The sequence below is a fragment of the Polypterus senegalus genome, chromosome 16, assembly GCF_016835505.1.
Source record: "Polypterus senegalus isolate Bchr_013 chromosome 16, ASM1683550v1, whole genome shotgun sequence".
Classification (NCBI taxonomy): domain Eukaryota; kingdom Metazoa; phylum Chordata; class Cladistia; order Polypteriformes; family Polypteridae; genus Polypterus; species Polypterus senegalus.
The window spans coordinates 48895002-48917422 of NC_053169.1; the positions used below are offsets into that span (position 1 = coordinate 48895002).

Below are 22421 nucleotides of genomic sequence, written 5' to 3' on the forward strand. Positions count from 1 at the left end.
ATATATGGCATTTCAAAAACTATCACATGAAAAGGGCCAAACCAAAACAGCACCAAAATGATTTGTCTAATGGTAATGAATCTTGTTTAGGCTTGGCCCTACAAGTAGTAAAGGCTTCATTCCATGTTAAAGATTCCATGGGAACGATGGCAGGGAGATGGGGTGCGGTGGGTGTTGTGTGAATGCAGACCAACACAAAAATTACACATCACTGAAAAATGGCTGTGTCTACTTTTAAGAAATTCTGTATATACATTACCTGTATTGTTCATGCAATTTAAATATCAGATGCATTAAGTCTCAACAGTTTCATTGGTGTATCTTAAAGGGAGTTTCAACAACACAACCATACAAAACTCTAAAACTACTGAGTGAATGACCAAGACATTTTACATGTATATTTCTAACTTAACAAGTTTATGGGGTTCAAAAGTTTCATTATGTACAGAGTTTCAATAGAAGAAACAACAAAAACTGGAAGTTTTGCCCTATCAAGGATGCAGTTATTCAACAAGCCATCTTGTTTATTAATGTTTGATTAATCATATATTTATGAAACGAGTGTAAACCAGGAAATACAATAAAGTAGCTTTTATGGTTGAAACCAACCAAGGTGCTACCACGGTTATGGAATCTAATCATACACAAAAAGAATAAATTCTAGACTTGTGAGAGCAGTGAAACTGATAACCAAGGCAGTGAAGATGATGGATGACTCACTTACATTTTAGACCTCAATCACAAAACAGTTAACATCTGAAAAACAAAAATAATTGCTCTCTTATCTTAACACACTATACAACTTCTGGTTTGGCAGCTAGAACCTCATTAAAATGCATTGTATAAAACACATCAGTACCACATACAGTCATGGCCGAAATTATCGGCACCCCTGGAATTTTCCCAGAAAATGCACTATTTCTCCCAGAACATTGTTGCAATTACAAATGTTTTGGTATGCACATGTTTATTACCTTTATGTACATTGGAACAACACAAAAACACAGAGAAAAAAAAAGGCAAATCTCATCATTTCACACGACACTCAAAAACCGGGCTGGACAAAATTATTGGCACTCTCAACTTAATATTTGATTGCACACCCTTTGGAAACAATAACTGAAATCAAGCGATTCCTATAACCATCAACAAGCTTGTTGCACCTCTCAACTGGAATTTCTGACCACTCTTTTGCAAACTGCTCAAGGTCTCTCAGATTTGAAGGGCTCCTTCTCCCAGCAGCAATTTTGAGATCTCTCCATAAGTGTTGAATCGGATTTAGATCCGGACTCATTGCTGGCCACTTCAGAACTCTCCAGCATTTTGTCTTCAACCATTTTTAGGTGCTTTTAGAGGTATGTTTGGGGTCATTATCCTGCTGGAACACCCATGACCTCTGACGCAGACCCAGCTTTCTGACACTGGGCCCTACATTGTGCCCCAATATCTTTTGGTAGTCTTCAGATTTCATGATGCCTTGCACAAAGTCAAGGCATCCAGTGCCAGAGGCAGCAAAACAAACCCAATACATCTTAGAACCTCCACCATGTTTGACTCTGGGTACTGTGTTCTTTTCTTCGTAGGCCTAATTCCGTTTTCTGCAAACAGTAGAATGATAAGCTTTAGCAAAAAGCTCTACCTTGGTCTCACCTGTCCACAAGACGTTCGCCCAGAAGGATTTTGGCTTCCTCAAGTACATTTTGGCAAACTCCAGTCTTTTTTTTTTTTTTTTAAGTTTCTGTGTCAGCAGTGGGGTCCTCCTGGCTCTCCTATTTCGTTCAGATGTCGACGGATAGTTTGAACTGACATTGTTGTACCCCGAGTCTGCAGAACAGCTTGAATGTGTTTTGAAGTTGATTGGGGCTGTTTATCCACCATTTGGACTATCCTCCTTTGCAGTCTTTTATCAATTTTTCTCTTCCATCCACATCCAGGTAGATTAGCTACAGTGCCATGTGTTGTGAACTTCTTGATTATGTTGCACACAGTGGACAAAGGAAATGAAGATCTCTGGAGATGGACTTGTAGCCTTGAGATTGTTGATATTTTTCCACAATTTTTCTTCTCAAGTCCTCAGACAATTCTCTGCTCTTCTTTCTGTTCTCCATGCTTAGTGTGGCACACTCAGACACACAACAGAAAGGTTGAGTCAACTTTTCTCCATTTTAACTGGCTTCAGGTGCGATTGCTATATTGCCAGCACCTGTTTCTTGCCACAGGTGAGTTCAAACGAGCATTATATGCTTGAAATAAAATGATTTACCCACAATTTGGAAAAGATGCCAATAATTTCGTCAGGCCCATTTTTGGAGTTCTGTGTGACAGGATGTCAGATTTGGCTTTTTTTCTCTGGTTTTTTGTGTTGTTCCAATGCACATGAAGGAAATAAACATGTGTATACCAAAACATTTGTAACTGCAACAATTTTCTGGGAGAAATGGTGCACTTTCTGGGAAAATTCCAGGGGTGCTGATAATTTTGGCCATGACTGTATTGATGAACAGGTAAGTATAGATGTCGAAAGCTACAAACGAGCGACAAAATAGCCGCACTGAAATCAAAAGACCTTCCGTTCAAAGCAGGCTTACCAGCTTTTATCAGCAACCGTAAGGATTTGTGAGAATCCGAGTACGCTGCCTCATGCGTTGGCATCCAGCCTCTGTTATCCGCGATATTAATGCGACGCCCTTGTTTGATAAGCTTTTCTAAAACCTTATGATTGTCTTCTCTAGCAGCTATGCCAACCACTGAGCAGGTATCCCTGTACGCCTCTCCGAAGTTCATTGGTGCTGCTCCAGAGAAAAGCACAGAACCTAAACAATGAATGAGAACCTTATTTGTTGCATCAAATGGAAGATAATCAACAGACTTAATACAGGAATTCAATTAACTTTAAAGAATATCCAAGAAGCTCTGAACAGACCAACGGCCTGAAAAAGCTAAAAGTTATCCTTTTTAACCTATGTTTGCAAGGTGATGACAGGTAATACTTTACTTTAGCAGCAATATTCGCATGCAAATGCATTAAGCTTTACATATTAATATTACCTTCTAAGAATGTTGCAAAGTGACAATGTGAAATCCAAAAATCTAACCAAATGGCGATTGCACTTAAATGAATAATACTGTATTCCTTAACTCGCGGGCTTAAGAAGTAATAACAAAAACGAAGAAACACCGCTCAAATACGCTGCTAACGTACACCTTTACCGTGAAAAGTAAATCTTCCTAACGTCAATAATATATATATATATATTAAACATTATCGGGCTTCTTATTACATAAAACGAATTAAAACTGCTTTCTAACGTTGCTCACTTACCGCATCCCTCTGATAAACATCCAGTTGTTCAACTTCCTCCTCACGCAGTCTCTCAAAGCGTCTTTAGAATTTAATTGGTTAATCAACAGTTACGTCCCGCCTCAACTAAACGTCAGGTACGCGGCAAGCTGGTTATTGTATTTTTAATATTTCATGATTATACTTTGAGCTGTTAATGGTGTGACTCCGAATACCGTTTTTATTTAACACTGAATAAAACTAAACTAAACAAAACACATACGTTTAGATGTTATGTTGTATTATAACCATAAGAAAAGTAAACTACAGGTCCCGGTCTGCATTTCGTTTTCTAAAGCCACGCCTCCATGAGAAAGAAAAAAAACCTGTATACTTATTGCAGTGCCCGGCTGACGGCTGTCAAACAAGGACTGTTCAGATTTCTGCCTATTTGGACTCTGACATTGGTTCACGAGCAACGACAAAAATTGTCACCTTCAGGCCACGGAGCTATATTCTTGTGCTACTAACAAGATGTGGGTTTTTGGTTACGGTTCTCTGATTTGGAAGGTAGATTTTCCTTACGATGAAAAAACCATTGGTTATGTTACCGGTTACAGTCGGAGATTCTGGCAAGGAAGTACGGATCATCGTGGTGTACCAGGAAAGGTAAGTGTGGAGCTCGTGAATTGTTAAATTCCTGATATTAGAAAATTCCACTCAACTTTTAATGTGTTGTGTTTTGCTAGCATTATTCAACGATGCCGTGCAGGAAAACTGACGAACTTGAGGTGAAATACATAGCATAGCATTCTAAAACCTGCTTAATACGAGGTACGTTCAAAAAGTTTCCGCAGTATTTTCGGTGGAAAAGGTGAAGGCAGGAGGAGTAGTAATTTGGCATTAAAACGCTGGTACGATGCTGGGGAAATTGCATCGCAAGCGAAGGTGACTATGTAGAAAAGTGATGTAATTTGTTTTTGAAATTCTTAATAAATAGAGTTTAAAAAGTGAGGACCTTTTTTGAACGTCCCTCATACAATTCAGAAACTCAAGGAGACGAAGCCCATCTGTGTATTTCTTGTTTTAGAACCGCCTATATTTATATTAATGTGTAAAATAATGATTCATGCATTTCAGCTGGAACAAAATTCTTGTATCAGCCTAGATTTTCCACCCAAAATATAACTGATGATGATGCCATTGCGAGAGTGTAAATTTAGATATGATTCAGGGCATTCACTCCAACTGAAGTCCGTATTGTCACAGTTTGCTTTCAAGGTGCTTTACAAAAGTAATTTGGCCATTAACTTTTAGCCAGAAGATGATATTAGACAGGGTGGAAACGGTAATATCATCTCCATATATTTTTTCATTGTTTAAGCCGTTTTTAATTGAATCATCAAATCAGTTTTTTAATAAATTAGGTATCAAATGTTGTGAGATAAGAAAGATTAGTTAGTGAAATAGGAAGTACTTTATAAAAACAGAATTCTTGCAAAACTTTATTAAAGTATAGCAATCAACAAATATACCATATGCATAGTATGGATATACAACTTTATGGTAGAGATGGTCAAATAGATGCTTTAAGGTATATTTAAGGTATAAGGTAGAAACATTTTGCACATATCTAGCTCATAATCTCCAATATTATTTGTCGTATTCAGAAATAATATTATTAATAAATTAAGCACAAAAAGTTGGAAAATAGGAAAGATTAGTTACTGCAACAGAAGACCACAAAAAAACATACATTACTGTTGGTGAATATTAGTAATGTGTCAAACATAAAATTAAAAAAAAAAACTGATGTTCTTCAAGTTTTCCCGAGTGTCAGTGTATGGTAATTTTGCCTTGTGATGTACTGCCCCTGGATGTCGAATATTGATGCATTCTTCGTTCCGTGACTACCAAGGTGGACTCTAGCTCTTTGCCAGTCTGTACTTACACAAAGCAGCTTTAGAAAATGGATCTACTGATTATTATATAACTGACCTCTCCTTCAATTCTCTAACTATCTGATAGTTCCAACAGCAACACAATTATACTAGCTTACTAACCAAGTGCTCTGCTATATTATCATCCTTATTACTTTTACATTAATACTTGCATTTCAATAATGGTAATGTCTTCCTTTTTAAAAATATACATTGTTTGCAGTAGTACATGTCACACTTATGAAATACCTTTTATTTTTAATTTCTGTGGGTAATTGCACAAACGTCTATGTCAATTCAGTTCAATAAATTACATTTATTAAAAAGATTTATAAATTTAAAAAAATATCTAGCCTGTTCTTACGTTTTACAATATGGGTGATGGGGCCAGAGTCTGAATGTGAAAACAAAAAGCAATATAACTTACCAAGTACATCCATTTTTCAAGCCAAGAGCCTTATTGAGTATTGATCTGCGTCTTGAGCTTGCATAAATAATGTAAAACTGTGTAACCATGTTGCTTTAAAAACAGAAACAAGCAAAACATTTTTGTGAGATTCAGTCATTTTAAAAGGAGGCCAGCTGCGTGCTTCACCACACTGATCATCTACATACATGGCAGTCTTTCAGCCCCAGGGGTGTGGTTTCACTTTGAAAAGTCATATTATCCATGTGCTGTTATTGATGTCATTGAACGTTGATAAACCAGATTCAAATTGCTGTCTCTGCTGTGTAGACAGCTAGACAATAATCACTAAAGCGTGTTACTCAGTTACTCACTAGGAACTCACAGGAAGAAACAGTAAAAATTTACTAATTATATTTACTTAATGAAAAACGTTTTCCTCAATTCTTTTATTACCCTATCTTCAACAACAGCCTCTTAGAGCTTCAATCTGTTTTACCATGGTTTGATTCTATTTAATAAACTGCCTTTTTCATTTTCTCAGTATTTTTTTATCATGCAAGATGTGTGGATTTCCATTCTGTCCAGGGTTGACATTTCATGCTCTAGCTCAGATAAGTTCCACCTTTCTTTCCAGTCCTGAATTGGACAGGTTCAGAAACTGGAAGAACTTTGAAAAAAGTATAGCAGCTGATTTAAAAAACAAGTGCATCACAGGGAATGTTTGTATGGTTCTGCATAGGAAGTGTCAAACCAGCATATGCATTTATAATTAATGCCATATTTTGATAATTACATTACACTTCACTTGATTTATATTAAAGAAATAATTTTCACTTGGTATTTATTGAAAAAGTCACAAAGATAATGTAAACCAATAATAGAAAAAAGAGGCTGTTCTTTTCCAATCTGAGAATTTAAAACGTTGCACTATAATAAACTACAGAAACGAATGTATGCATTTGCAAATTAGCACGATTCTTCTATGCAAAAAAATGATGTGTTCATTTGGGGTTTTGTGTTAACAGAAAGATACATAATTTATAGACGTCAATCTGGGGCAGTGGTTAGGTGCTGCTAATTCTTAGTTCCAGGAGACTTAGATAAAGGTTTAAGGTCAAATTTAAGTTTATTTCCACATGTACATGTAAACTGAAATTGTGATCAGCAACTATTAATAGTCAAATATGGACCATTCCTTGAAACCTCCGGATTTGTCTAATTGTGTGTATCTTGATGAACAAAAACTCTTAGAATCCCACCCTGGGCAACACCTCTGTGATGCTAACATGTTTCCTTTGTGCCTGTATTGATTTTTATTAGGATTTTCTAGTTTTCTTTCTACGTATATCCTAATGAGGTGCATGTTACATTTATTTGTATCTATATATATTAGCCTGGTGTTTGTGAGTATGACAGGCTATGGACCAGTGCCCTACCCATGCTTAATTCCACCAAGAGAGGGGTGTGTGTGTGTGTGTGTGTGTGTGTATAAACAAAATCATATTAATTTATGTAACCTATTACACTTCTTAAACATATTTTAAATGTTCAGGCATAGTAAGAGACAATCTACACAATTGTATTAAAAACACAGTTTTAATGATACAGCATAATTCCATGGGGAATACTCTCCTCTGAGGCATAAAATGCTGCAAAGCATGAGGCAAGCATGCTGACTGAATTCTTTTATTAAAGCAGTAGACCACACGAGAGCACAGTGCTGAGTCATTCTTACAACTCGCTTTCTTGAAGAACAACCCCGCCTACTCTTGTTTCTTTGAGCCAGTGTACTGTAGTACACATAATTCCAAGGCACCATGGTTTGTTTCAGATCTGCCTTATATCCTTTTTGTGATCCCTGCAACCCACTCTGCTACACCATTCAAATGGTCATGGTGGGGGTAAGCGTCACTAAATGCCAAGGTGTAATTCTTATCTTAAGACCAACCAACTGTAATTGTGACTGTACAGAGTTCATGAAGGTCATTCTGCCAAGGGGATGTCCCAGTGCCCTTAAAGTTTTGTTTTTGTCATCATGGTTGCTCAATGAAACCATTTTGTAACCACAATAAAACTGTCTTTTTGTGCCAAAAAGTTGTCTGAGTTGACCTAGATCTGATAAGAATTCCTAATTTAAAAATCATTCTCAACTGGAACCTGATCATATTAAAAAAGACAGTACAGTTTTTAGATACTGTACCAGCTAGCATGTACATGTGCATATAGGTATTAGTGTGCATCTTACACAAGCTACACTTCTGTTTAAAACTGTTTTCATTCCTGAATACAGGGCCTTCTCGGTCTCAGGAAACAGAAAGGAAGTTCATTCATGAGACTATTTTTTAGCATAAATTATCTGTTCAAACACCTGACAAAGAGTGTTTACTTTTTAAAAAGGTAAAAGGGCATGAAAGGCAAGTCTCAGAGGGGAGGAAAAATAGTTCATGTAAAAGCTTAGTATCCTGCATTATAATAATTGTCACAAAGTATAAAAATGAGAGGGAAACATGCAGAAAAACTCTACCCACTCTACAACCATAATTAAAGAATGTATTTAATTATCAAAATTAAACAAAAAGACAGAGAATAATCCACCCATCCATTATCCAACCCGCTATATCCTAACTGCAGGGTCATGGGGGTCTGCTGGAGTCAATCCCAGCCATCACAGGGCGCAAGGCAGGAAACAAAACTCAGGCTGGGCGCCAGCCCACCACAGAAACAGAATAATATTATTTCTAAATAAAAGACAAAAATGGGCAATAAGAAAAATGCAAAAAGGGTAAAGGAACACGAATATACAAACTTCTACTAAGTAACACCCAAAGGGAAAAAAAATTCTCAAAGGGGGCAGAAATGCAACTTCAATGAAATACAAAATTCTAAAATACTCTAGAGGGGGCAAAATAAAAGAAGCAGTAAATGAAATAAACAAAATCAACACCATTAACAAAATTTATTTCTCCAAAGAATAAATAAGCCAGTCCAAATTCCTAACCAAAAATACAGAACCAAAAAATCAAAAGCCAGGAAACATGACATTAAAGGGTCAACAATATTCAATAACTACTACTAAATGAACCAAAACAATAAATTCTAAGAATTCAAAGTAGGCAAAGAAACAGTATCATATCAAATGTGCTGTAGCATAGCTTAAAGCAATTCTCCACCCAAAAATGAGACTTGTTTTGTGTTACTCACCCCATGTTGAGTAGCTTCAGTGACAGACTTTTGTCACTGTCCTGTTCCACTGACAGACTAAAGAGATTGTTCCTCCCCCACACTATGCGACTCTTCAATTCCACCCGGGGGAGTAAATGCGAACATTAATTTTATTTTAATTCTTTTCATTTTTATTACTATTTAATTTAATATTGTTTCTTTGTATAAGTATACTGCTGCTGGATTATGTGAATTTCCCCTTGGGATTAATAAAGTATCTATCTATCTGTCTATCTATCTATCTATCTATCTATAGTATTGGCTGAGAAAATATGTTTTAATGCAGAATGTAATAATATAACACAATAAAATAAAATGTAATATAATATAATCTATACTAATAAAAGGCAAAGCCCTCACTGACTCATCACTAATTCTCCAACTTCCCGTGTGGGTGGAAGGCTGAAATTTGGCAGGCTCATTCCTTACAGCTTCCTTACAAAAGTTGGGCAGTTTTCATTTCGAAATTCTACGTGTAATGGTCATAACTGGAAGCTATTTATCTCCATATACTGTAATGGAGTTGAGCTCGAAAGCCGTGGGGGGCGGAGTTTCGTGTGACATCATCACGCCTCCCACGTAATCACGTGAACTGACTATCAACGCAGTAACGTAGAAAACCAGGAAGAGCTCCAAAAAGCGCTGAAGAAAACATGCATTATATAATTGAGAAGGCAGCGAAACAATAAGAACTGAGCGATTGACATATACAACCATATTAATGATTGCTGCTACTTCGGAAACAAAGCATGGTGTAAACCTAAAGTTTAAATTAAGTTCATAGACAGGCTGCTGCTGGCGTTTGTCATGCCCACAGGTAATGCGGGATACAAGTTTAATGAGAGGACGCAGGATATAAACGAGAGTTTTGATCAGTTTGTAACTAAGTTAAAATTGCAGGTCAAGGGCTGTGCTTATGCAAATTCCGAGACTGTGTTTGTCGGGGATTGACCGTTAAAGCGGGTGGGGGAGTGACGTCATCATCTCCCCTCCCATTCACCTCATTTCGCTGTGAGCTGAGCTTTGCAGCTAACGCCGTCTTGAGGAACCAACTTTGTGACGCTGCCACCAAATACTCACAGAAAAATCCACAAATTAATACATACGCTGTCTCTAGAGTTTCTCCACACTGAATCCTCCAGGCACTACTTACAAAAGGTTACATTGACAATCGTGTTATGTTATTTTTAAAATGTTTCCTTTTCTTAGCACAAGCACAGCTGAGAAGCTTTGATGCATGTGCTCCATAATGCATTAAAAAATAATGCATTTAATCACACTTTGCATTCCAAACAAAGGGGAACTTCTGTCAATGCATGATTTCCTGGTACACCGATTACATTGATCAGCGCTTCCTGATTCATTTTACCCTCGCACCCCCATTTCAATTCAGATGCCTCCAATTTCCAGTAAGGCTCTGCTGCGCGATGACAAGTCTCAGGGACAGACCCTACAAAACGATGCCATTGATTTCAGGCAAGATTGCTTTTCTCCTGGACAACTATACTTGCATTCTCAAAAGTGAGCTTGCGCAGCTTCATCATATTACAACCGGAGTGCAGCCAGAAACTTTTAAGTGCCGGGTCATAGCTAGCATTAAATTAAGCCATGGGCATCGCAACATCACACAAGAGAGAAGCTCACGTGAACTTACTGAACACAGTACAAGTGATCACTTCTATGCATCAAACCCATTCCGTTCAAAAAAAGCATTACACAATTGACAAGGTGATGGCTTTATATGGCGTTTGTTTATAAAGCAGCGGAGAGGCTGTGTAAAGGCAGCTACACAAAAAAACAGCAGAGCGCCACACTCTGAATGTATTCCTGGCATCACCGTTATACCCTCTGATCTCCCATTTCAATTGAAATGCCTCAAATTTCCAGTAAGGCTCTGCTTCGCGATGACAATTTATAAGTCTCAGCAACACACCCTACAAAAGGTTGCCATTGATTTGAGGCAACATTGCTTTTTTGTCATTGTCATGAGTGTTGCTGGCATATATATATATATATATATATATATATATATATATATATATATATATATATATATATATATATATATATATATATATATATATATACAGTATATCTACATATACACACACACACACATATATACATACACACACATATATATATATATATATATATAGGTGTATGTGTGTATATATATATATATATATATATATATATATATATATGTGTGTGTGTGTATATATGTAGATATACTGTATATATATATATATATATATATATATATATATATATATATATATATATATATGCCAGCAACACTCATGACAATGACAAAACAATTACATTGTCAATCATGTTACATTATTATTAAAATGTTTTCTTTTCTTTTTCATTACTTCTTTAACACACTACTTCTCCGCTGCAAAGCGTGGGTATTTTGCTATATATGTATATGTATATATGTGTATATGTATATATAGATGTACATGTATATATATGCATATATATGTATATGTATATATACTGTATATGTGTGTATGTGTGTGTGTCTGTGTCTATATAAAAGACAGCAACACTCATATCAGTGACAAAACAATTACATTAACAATCATCTTACGTTATTTTTAAAATGTTTCCTTTTCTTTTTCATAACTTCTTTAACACACTACTTCTTGTATTCTGCAAGTCTATACATATAAAAGACAAAGCACTCACTAACTCATCACTAATTCTCCCATTTTCCATATAGGTGGGAAGCTGAAATTTTGCTTGCTCATTCCTTGCAGTGTACTTACAAATGTTAGGTATGTTTCGTGTCCTATTGCAACACCCAAGAGGGGGAAATGGGTGTACAGTGATCCCTTGCTATATCGCGCTTCGACTTTCGAGGCTTCACTCCATCGCGGATTTTAAATGTAAGCATATCTAAATATATATCACAGATTTTTCTCTGGTTCGCAGATTTCTGCAGACAATGGGTCTTTTAATTTATGGTACATGCTTCCTCAGTTTGTTTGCCCAGTTGATTTCATAAAAGGGACGCTATTGGCGGATGGCTGAGAAGCTACCCAATCAGAGCACGTATTACATATTAAATAAAACTCCTCAATGATATACAATATGCTTCCTGCGCGGTGCTTTGCACACTTAAAAGCTCTAACAGCCTGTATTGATTTTTGATTGTTTGCTTTTCTCTGCCTCTCTCACTCTCTCTGACATTCTCTGCTCCTGACGGAGGGGGTGTGAGCAGAGGGGCTGTTTGCACAGTGGCTGTTTGCTTAGAAGATACGGACGCTAATCTAAAAAATGCTGAAAGACTACCTTCACATTGATCCCTTCATTGCGGCCGCTTTATCGCAGTGCTATGCATACTTAAAAGCCCAACAGCCCTATTGATTTTTGATTGTTTACTTTTCTCTCTCTCTCTGATATTCTCTGCCATGCGCACTCCTTTGAAAAGGAAGATATGTTTGCATTCTTTTAATTGTGAGAAAGAACTGTCATCTCTGTCTTGTCATGGAGCCCAGTTTAAACTTTTGACTGAAGGGTGTTATTTCATGTCTAGAGGGCTCTAATAATGTTATAAAACGTATTTAGAAGGTCGTACACAGGTTTTCAATGCTCTAACTGCGAAAATATTAGACTTATAAATAAAGAATCCTACTTCGTGGAAATTCATTTATCTGTCTGGAGCCGATTAACCGCGATAAACAAGGGTTTACTGTATAACTGTGCGGAGAATATTTATAAACAGTGTGGGAGAGTTTCTAAGGGCTTAAAATATATAAAAATAACCATACAAACATATGGTTTCTACTTCGCGGATTCTCACCTATCGTGGGTGTTTCTGGAACGCAACCCCCGCGATCGAGGAGGGATTACTGTACCTCTAAACTGTATATATAGATAGGGGAAAACCCTCCTCACTATTTCTGTGGCTTCCAATATATGTAGGAAGCCCAATGTTTCATTTCGCGCCGCGCCCCATAACGAGCTTTCGAAAATAACGTCTTCTTTTTTGCGGTTCTCATCATTATGCCGTAAGGAACTTTATGAACTGACCTTTACTTTTGGCGGTTTCATTCCTTATTTCCATTAACAGAGGATTTATTTCACGGCAGAGACGCACAAGGGCCGCCCCCGGTCCCCCTTCCTTTATCCGCATAGCCGCTGTCCGCACAATTAACACGCGGTTGGCTCCCTACCTACTGTATATACATTAACGACATCCCACACTCATGTGCCTCCTCACTGGCTTCATTTCTTTCCTCAGCTGTTCGTCGTGCTCACTGCTCCTTCTTCTTTACTCCACCGCTTTAAGCCTGTTACCTTCCTTTATGTCTTCCACAGTGGAACATTGCTATAGCTGTCGCTTCTTCTGGAATTGCTGTGACTCTCCTTCAGGGTGGAAGGACTGCTCATTCTTCTTTCAGGCTACATCTAAACCTCACCCATACTGATTCCCCCATGTGTAACATATCCAAGTAGAGCAACATGGCGCAAGTGCTGCGCGATTGTAAGCTCATTGTATGGGATGAATGCACTATGGCACACAGCAGGTGTTGAGGCTTTAGACAGGACCCTACAAGATATCAGAAACATAACAAAAATGATGGGAGGCTTGACAGTGTTGCTGGCTGGAGACTTCCAGCAGACCTTACCAATTGTCCCAAGAGGAACACACGCCGACGAAGTTAAAGCATGTGTGAAGTCTTCATACCTATGGCCTAAGACCAACATTCTTACCTTAAGAATAAACATAAGGGTTTACTTGAACTGTGACAAAAAAGCCAGAGAGTTCGTTGCTCTCATCATCAAAATAGGTGATGGCAATTTAATTGAACAAAACTGTAAAATCAATGTTCCTAACAATGTCTGTCTCCTAGTGAATACCTTACAAACCCTTATTGAAAATATTTACCCCAACCTACAAAATCTGCATGAATAGGACGTCTCATGGTTGAGGGAGAGAGCTATTCTAACATCAAAAAATGACATGACTTGACATATAAACACAATTTTACTTCATCAACTAACCTTCGAAACAAAAACATATAAGTCTGTCGACTCTGTTGTAGAACTAGAGGACACGGTGCACTATCCGGTAGAGTTACTTCACACTCTTACACACTCTTAATCCTCCAAGCATGCCTCCACATACTCTACTTTTTAAGGTCGGGACACCACTTATGTTACTATGAAACTTACAACCACCAAAACTTTGTAACAGCACCAGGCTTCAGATCAATTCTCTGCACAAGAACCTCATTGAGGCAACTGTCTTCACTAGAACTGGCCCAGGGGAGACTGTAGTTATTCCTCGCCATCCCACTCATACCCTCTGACCTCCCATTCCAATTCAAATGCTTCCAATTTCCAGTAAGGGTCTGCATCACTTTGACAATAAATAAGTCACAGGGCCAGATTCTAAAAAAGGTCATATTGACTTGACACAAGATTGCTTCTCACATGGCCAACTGTATGTTGCATGCTCAAGAGTAAGCTCAGCAGACAGCTTGGTCATTTTACAGCCCGAGGGCAGAACTGCAAACGTCATTTACAAAGAGATCCTTACATCCTAAAAATTAGCATTTTTCATACAGGACATTTACAATTCTAAATTAAACTCTTTACAATCATCAAATTCAATCTCAATACTAAAATAAACCTACGACAATTACATTGATTACATTAATTTTTATAAACAGTAAACTAAGTCTTTTAGACAAGACTCTTGACCACCAAAAGAGGGGGAGAGAGCTCTCCCCTACAATTTGTTTTTATATATAGAAATATTGAAATATTAAAATATCTGCTTCAGTTAAAATGTTTAAAGTCTAAATATTCTTAACTGTAATAGAAATGTGTCATTTTGTACCCTCTGATTAAGCTCCCTAGAGAGTTAGATCCCTAGTAAAGGATACAATATCAAAAATATCATATTCATGATCTGCAACCTGAGAATATAATAGAATGTTAACATACCCATTTTTTCAGTTTTGTGAAAAGGCTTATTGTAGCATTTTTTCTGTAAAGATTCATCTTCAGCAATATACAAATGATTTTGGATAAGCCCATACTGCCCAAACATAGCACCATCCTGCAGACTGTCTTCTTCAGTATGGTTGCAAAAATGTAAATAGGTATATTTACCATGTTCCAGATTATTGCTGCCATAGTCTATGTACATTTAAAGAAATAATACCTTAATATATTATAAGAAATATGTTGTTGCTTTTACATAAGTTGTATGAATCACTATATCTCATAGCAAGTATGGGTACTATAACATTTTGGGTACTGTAGAGAACTGGCTTAAACCTCTTACTTCAGAGGCTAGTTTAATGCTAGATGTTTTTCATCAGAAAAAGCAGGAAGGGGATTGGAGATATATGTGAATGAGCAATGGTGAAAAGGGCAGCATAGTACAATTTAAATGTGTGATTGAGACATAGAAATGCAGACTGAATACATCCATGTTACTGCTAAGCAAGATCAGCTGCATCATCCTGGCTTAGTCAACAGAAAAAAACTCAGTCATTTACCAGTAACTTTAATGGATTAATCATTCTAAATACTGGTAACTTCAAAGAAGGAAATAACCAATGTTCTATTCGTGCACACTATAAGCTGGACTTGCTTTATTCAAATGCTAATGCCTTTAAATTTACAGGTAAAGCTGTGGTACATTCTGATCAGGTCTGATCATCTTACTATCCCCTACAACTCTATTGTTGTTCTCTATTGTCCAAGCTAGAAATTCTTATGTAGGTTTTGTGGGGTTGTTGTTTGATTTTATAATATAGATCATTTTTCTAAGCTTCTGTAAAACATTAATTTCCCCTTGGGGACAAAAAAGTATCATCTATCTATGCACAATGTTTTTGTTCTATCTATCTATCTATCTATCTATCTATCTATCTATCTATCTATCTATCTATCTATCTATCTATCTATCTATCTATCTATCTATCTATCTATCTATCTATCTATCTATAAGCCATCTTTTTTATAAGTTTGTTTAAAAGATAGTTCAGCTATTGTTGCTAAAGTGTATTAGGACATTTTAAAATGAAAATGAAGCTTTTCACACATCCACCCCAGCTCCATTTGGTTAAATAAATATATGAATGTTCTTATCTGCTCTAATGTTTACCAGTAATCCTTCTGCACATGCATAGTGTTAAAATAGTTCTTGTACACTTCTATCTTCACTGAGAACAGCATAAGCTGCTTAAGTCTGCCCTCTTGGCCCCTGTTATTTGATCATCCTTGCCGTACTATTTGAAATCATTTACGACCTTGCCCTGCATGCTATTATTTTTAATACTTTATTTTTAATAACTGGATAGACATAAATTCTTATTTAAATTTTGAAAAGCATTGTGAATGTTTTAAATTGCAATTTTTGTATACAAATGTATCAATTATACTCAACTAATCATTCCCTTGTCCAACTATTTTCTGATTTTGCTTTACTGCTACACAATCCTAAAACCCATCATGGCAGTACAATGCAAAGCAGGAACCAACCCTGCATAAGATTTCAGTCCAGTGTATGTTAGATATTCTTATCCATTTACCTGTCTATCAGTCCATTTTCTGTCCCACTTATTGAGTTAGGAGTTGCAGATGGTAACCAGCCATGGACATTTCTCCAGTCCACTGCAAGCTATGAAACCCTGTTTATTCACACTGAGCCAAGTTGCTATTTAATGTGATAAACACACCTAATGGGAAATCCACACCGACAAAAAGAACAAATTGTGGACTCCACTCAGGTAATGTCCCAAACCAGGATTTAAACCCAGGAGTATATAGCTGTGAGACAGCAATGCTGATCATTCCACCCCTGTGCTTCCCATGTCTTTTCATTGAAAACCAGCATCAAGTTACCAATTCATCACATTTATCTCTGGGATAATGGAAAAAACTGCTGTCCATTATCAAAACACATGCAAACAACAGAGTAATGTGCCAGATTTTCACAGGGGGTGACTGGCCCAGCAATCAAAGCCAGGTCCTAGCAGTTGTGAAGAAGCAGTACTATTAACTGCACCATCAGGCTGCTTGTATGCACTTTTCACGAGTAATAAAAGGAATGCATTGTATTTAGTGATACAATTTTGAATTTCACCTCTATTTCATATTTAGCTTAGTGCAAGGAGAGTATTCAGCATGAAATTTGGATAATTTAAAAACCTTTGAATAAAAAATGAGCTAGAAGAAAAGTGCTTACACAAACAAAATGCAGATAGCATAAACTGTGCATTTTTAATGGTAATATGATGCATGATAACGTGCAGTGAATACACTTTACTTGAGCATTTATAGTTTTCATACTTTTCTTCTGTATATTTAGCATTTGTTTGCTCAGAGGTTGATGCGCTTGCTGCTTCCTGAGCAGCTCTTCTTTTCTCTACCCTAGCGGCCTGCTTCTTCTCTTCTTTCGTCAACATCTTTTTGCGTTAAAACTGATTATTAAGTCAATGTTTGTGTTGCAATTACTTAGTACGTTTTCCTTAATGTTTCACTTAAGCTGGCACTTAAGTCTTCAGTCTGCCTCAAGAATGATTTATGATATGAAGAGGTAGGGGAAGTGGTGGCGAAGGTGGTAGGAATGGGAACGGCACCCATACGCATGCGCTGCACAGCCGCCCTGCTAGCTGCTGCCAAGAGTTAATTCTACAATAGAATAAAATAAAAATAAAAAGAGTAATAACCATGGAGGTCAATTGTCACCCTGGAAGTGGGTAGTAGACTTCACGTAGTATATGTGCACCAAATTTCAGGTCTATAGGTCATACGGTATGTGAGCTACAGGTGATTTAAATTCCTGGACAGACAAATGGACTGCCACGGTAGCATATTATATAAGAAAATAACAAAGGAGGACTTGCATGTCATTTTCTAAGAAACTTTGCATTTTCTTCTTTATAGCCTTAGATTGGTTTGAATGTTTTTAATACCTGACATTTAGAAAATTTGTATGTATGTTATGACAGCAACAATACCCAATTCTAAATTTTGTTTCATTTGCAACTTACTTTTTTATATATTAATTCTATTTTTTTATTTTTTTTTAAGCCTGGACGGGTTGTTACACTTGTTGAAGATTTTCAAGTGAGTATTTCAATATGGATTTTGAAATAATTTTGATATTTACAACCTGTTACATTCACTGAATTCATTTTTTAAACTCCAATCTAATCAAGCAGTTTACAAATCCAGACTCTGTTGTGGAAATCTGAGATGCCCTGGGTCCTGTCCAGAGATTCCTCCCATTGGCCATGCCCAATATAACTCATACCTGATAGATTCTGATTTGCCTTCTGCCATGCAATGTATTGAAATATTGACATATTAAACTGTCTGCTTCAATTGAAATGTTTAAAATCTAAACATTCTTAACTTTAATAGAAATGTGTCATTTTTTTACCCTCTGATTGAGGTCCCTAGAGAGCTAGATCCCTAGCAAAGGATAAAATATAAAAAATATTATCATATTCATGGTCTGTAACCTAAGAAAAGAATAGAATGTCACTCCACATACCTATATTACCGATACCCATTTTTTCAGTTTTGTGAAAGGAGTAACTTTGACCCCTCTTATACCATTAAGGATTGAATGTAGCATGCATAGGTTCAAGTCATTCTTATCATATTTACTGAAAACACCTAGTCGTTTACTTTTTATCATAAGCTTGTAATTTCCATCCATCCATTATCCAACCCGCTATATCCTAACTACAGGGTCACGGGGGTCTGCTGGAGCCAATCCCAGCCAACACAGGACACAAACCCCAGGCAGGGCACCAGCCCACCACAGTGCGCTCACACACACACATGCACACACTAGGGACAATTTCGAATCACCAATGCACCTAATCTGCATGTCTTTGGACTTTGGGAGGAAACCCACATAGACATGGGGAGAACATACAAACTCCATGCAGGGCGGACCCGGGAAGCGAACCCGGATCTCCTAACTGCAAGACAGCAGCACTACCACTGTGCCATCGTGCTGCCCAGCTTGTAATTTCCTGCACAAACTATGGTCTGAAAATTGACTAAAAATTAGATTTTTGCCAGGTCTAAAAGGCCAAAAAAAGGGAGAGCCCAAAAAGTTTGACATCTTGCATAACAACATCCAGATGCATCGAATGGTATATCATATTTCTTGTACTGGTGATTCAGGAGGGGCTGGACAACAAAAATGAAGCGATTATGAGTAATTCTTAATAACACGATATTTCTATTAAAAGTTAACTAAATGTTACATTTACTTCATATATATTGACTGACCAAAAAAAAAGTCACACACTCTAGTATTTTGTTGGGCCACCTTTAGCTTTGATTACTTCACACATTCACAGTGGCATTGTTTTGATACGCTTATACAAAATCACAACATTTCTGTCCAAAGCTGCATAATTTTTTTTCCAAGATCTTGTATTAATGATGGGAGAGTTAGACCAGTTCTCCAGCAGCACATCCCAAAGATCCTCAGTGGGGTTAAGGTTTGGACTCCACATCCCAAAGATCCTCAATGGGGTTAAGGTCTGTACTCTGTGGTGGCCAATAATATGTGAAAATGATGTCTCATGTACAGTGAACCACTCTTTCACAATTTGGGCCTTATGAATCCTGGCATTGCCATCTTGGAATATGCTCATGCCATCAGGGAAAAAAAATCCATTGATGGAAAAACCTGATTATTCAGTATATTCTGGTAGTCAGCTCACCTGATTTTTTGGCACATAACCTTGCCGACCCTAGACCTGCCCAACTGAAGGAACCCCAGATCATAACACTGCCCACACAGGCTTGTATGGTAGCCAATAGGCATGACGGATGCATCACTTCATCCACCTCTGTTCTCACCTTGATGTGCCTATCACTCTGGAACAAGGTAAATCTGGACTCATCAGACCACATCACCTTTCTCTATTGCACCAGAGTCCAATCTTTATGCTGCCTTACAAACTGAAGCCTGTTGTCCTGATTAGCCTCACTGATAAGTGGTTTTCTTAAGACTACACAGCTGTTTGGTTTTAATACCTTGAGTTCTCTTCACTTTGTGTGTGTGGTAATACTCTTACTTTCACTATTAAACATGCCCATGAGTTCTGTTGTTGATTTTTTACAATTTGATTTCACCAAATGTTTAATTGATCTCTGATCATGATCATTCAAGTTTTTTTTCCCAACCATACTGTATTTCTTCTTTGAAGATGATGGTTAATCGCTATCCTTACAGGTTTTAATAATGCGTTGAACAGTTTTCAACCCAATTTTAGCAGTTTCAGCAATCTCCTTAGTTGTTTTCTCTGCTTGATGAGGGCCAATAATTTGACCCTTCTGAAACAGTGTAACATCTTTTCTGTGACCACAGGGTATGTCTTCCAGCATGGTTGTTTAAGAAATAAAAAGCTACTTACTGCATCAGTTATCTTTAAATAACTTGTTGCACCTGAAACATATTAATCACTGCAGTACTCATCCAATGGAAGGCTCTTACCTTTGCTTAGTTAAATCCAGATGGAGACTTTTTTTTGTCTAGACAGTGTATTTTAGTGATTTGTGTTATTATTAGCTTTATAGTGCCCAATCAAATAATTAAATTATTAATTCATGCATGTATGCTTATGAACAGTATTATCACTGTATTAAAATATCCAATTATTAAACTAATTCTGTTTTCTTTGTTTAAAATAGATAAAGATATTTTTTTTGTTTTACAATCTAAATATCTTTTTTTTCCTTTTTTTTTTGATAAGAGAGAATTTAATACAAGGTTTAAAAAATACAATGTTGTTTTTCAGGGCTGTGTCTGGGGTGTTGCTTATAAACTTCCAGCTGGACGAGAGAAAGAAGTGAAGGAGCAACTTGATTTTCGAGAAAAAGGAGGATACAGGACTGCAACCACCACATTTTACCCTAAGGATCCTTCACTTGAACCTTTCGATACACTTCTATACATAGGAACCCATGAAAACCCAAATTACCTTGGCCCTGCACCTTTGGAAGTTATCGCTGAACAGATTTACAATTCTGTTGGACCAAGTGGGCGAAACACAGAATACTTGTTTGAATTGGCGAATTCAATTAGAAATCTTTCACCACAGGAAATGGATGAACACATTTTTTGTTTAGAGAAAATGGTCAGGGACCTTTTAGATAAAAACGGAATATAAAAATTAATGGACATAATTATGTACACATACAGTTTTTTTTTTTCATTTCATCTATGAGTACCACTTTCTCTGAATATTTCCACATAAAAGCATACTGCAGAAAGATCATTCTTAAAATGTGCATAAATATTTACTAAAGCTGCACACTACTGGCATCAGTGTGCTTGGTCAAGTCTGTTAACATTAATCCTGATGTCTACACAAAATAAGAAAACTGGGATTTGTAAATTGTAGAAAAGTTGTCAATATTGGGATCATGACAATATTTTAGTTCTCTCCATTTCATTCAACATTAAAGACCAATGTCTTCTCTAGATTATCTTTTAGCTTGTGCATGATTTGGTACTTAAATTTAAAGTCTTAGTTCAAAAACATGAAAATGAAGGTTTACATAGCATATGATTGGTTACCACTGCTTTCACATATCCTCAGGGGGCCTGGCCCCATTTACTGTAAGTATGGATTTTGTATATTCCTTGTCTGGCTAATGAGTAATGCACTCATATTCCAAAGACATATATCTTAGGTTAATGTAGCACCTCTAAATTGACACTGAATTAGTCTGTAGACATCTGTACCTCAGAATGTCTACCTCTGTACTGGTTTTGGTCCTTACTTAGGCCTAGGTTCTTAACTAAAAAGTGATACGCAATGCTGTGCCTTTCAGACCAAATACATTCAATGTTACTAGTGTCAGTTCTATTATGTAATTGGGTTCAATCACTATTTATTTACATTAATTATTTGTGAATGTCAAGATGCTGCAGTGCTATTGCTCCTGCTTTGTGGATCCAGCAACCTAGGTTTGATTCCAAACTCGGTAGCTGTCCGTAGAATCTGATCATTCCCTCCTTTTCTCCACTGGTTTTCCCCCCACATCCCAAAGATCTGCATGTTAGACTGATATGCATTTGTAAATTATTCATGTGTGTGAGATGGACCTGCAATAGACTGGCACCCCATTTAAAGCTGCTGATCCAGCATAGGCTCCAACCCCTTGTAAATCTGAATTGTGAGCAAGTAAGAGAATGTTTTGTTATAAACCTTGTGTCTATAATCTCTCTATTATAAAAAACAAAATCTTGGAATCTCTCCATTATAAAAAAAATCTTGGAAGGGAGACTAGGGAGATGAGATGTGATCTTTTCAGAAGATAATTTGATGTCCCGTGAGAGACACTTTAACATCACGTGAGACAAGGCAGTGAGACGACATTTAAACAAGTTCACGGACATCTAACCTAGCAGTTGTTGGAATGCTTTTGGCAGACACGCTTCATGTGCTCCCAGCTCTTAAAACAACGACAAGCAGAACACACACCTCACCAGCAGCTGCAAGCCAGCAGATGATCCGACCGCTTCTCCATAGAATGCATTCAGCCAATCCCCCCC

At 37.0% G+C, this 22421-nt stretch overlaps 2 protein-coding genes across 3 annotated transcripts in view; one reads left to right on the forward strand and one right to left on the reverse strand.

Moving 5' to 3' along the window:
* Nucleotides 1–3384, reverse strand: part of asb3 (ankyrin repeat and SOCS box containing 3) — a 152517-nt gene extending 149133 nt beyond the window's left edge. The window contains exons 1-2 of one of the 2 annotated variants that reach the window (XM_039738153.1): nt 3323–3384; nt 2589–2813 (exon numbers count right to left, since the gene is read on the reverse strand). In XM_039738153.1, the coding sequence (XP_039594087.1) occupies nt 2589–2784 (196 nt within the window). In that variant the 5' untranslated portion in view covers nt 2785–2813; nt 3323–3384. Of the gene's footprint in view, nt 1–2588; nt 2814–3048; nt 3282–3322 lie in introns of those variants that run through there. The other variant, XM_039738154.1, reaches the window with a different exon arrangement.
* Nucleotides 3385–3672: 288 nt separating this feature from the next.
* Nucleotides 3673–22154, forward strand: chac2 (ChaC, cation transport regulator homolog 2 (E. coli)). The gene is made up of 3 exons (XM_039738798.1): nt 3673–3949; nt 17921–17956; nt 20659–22154. Exons 1-3 carry the CDS (start codon nt 3815–3817, stop codon nt 21028–21030), a joined length of 543 nt encoding a protein of 180 aa, XP_039594732.1. The 5' UTR covers nt 3673–3814; the 3' UTR covers nt 21031–22154.
* The last annotated feature ends 267 nt before the right edge of the window (nt 22155–22421 follow it).

Excerpts from the sequence above, each read along its gene's own strand:
- chac2 (XM_039738798.1), top strand. The coding sequence starts at position 3,815 with ATGTGGGTTTTTGGTTACGGTTCTCTGATTTGGAAGGTAGATTTTCCT. Across the intron at positions 3,950-17,920 it reads ATCGTGGTGTACCAGGAAAG|CCTGGACGGGTTGTTACACT; the intron begins GTAAGTGTGGAG and ends TTTTTTTTTAAG. Across the intron at positions 17,957-20,658 it reads CACTTGTTGAAGATTTTCAA|GGCTGTGTCTGGGGTGTTGC; the intron begins GTGAGTATTTCA and ends GTTGTTTTTCAG.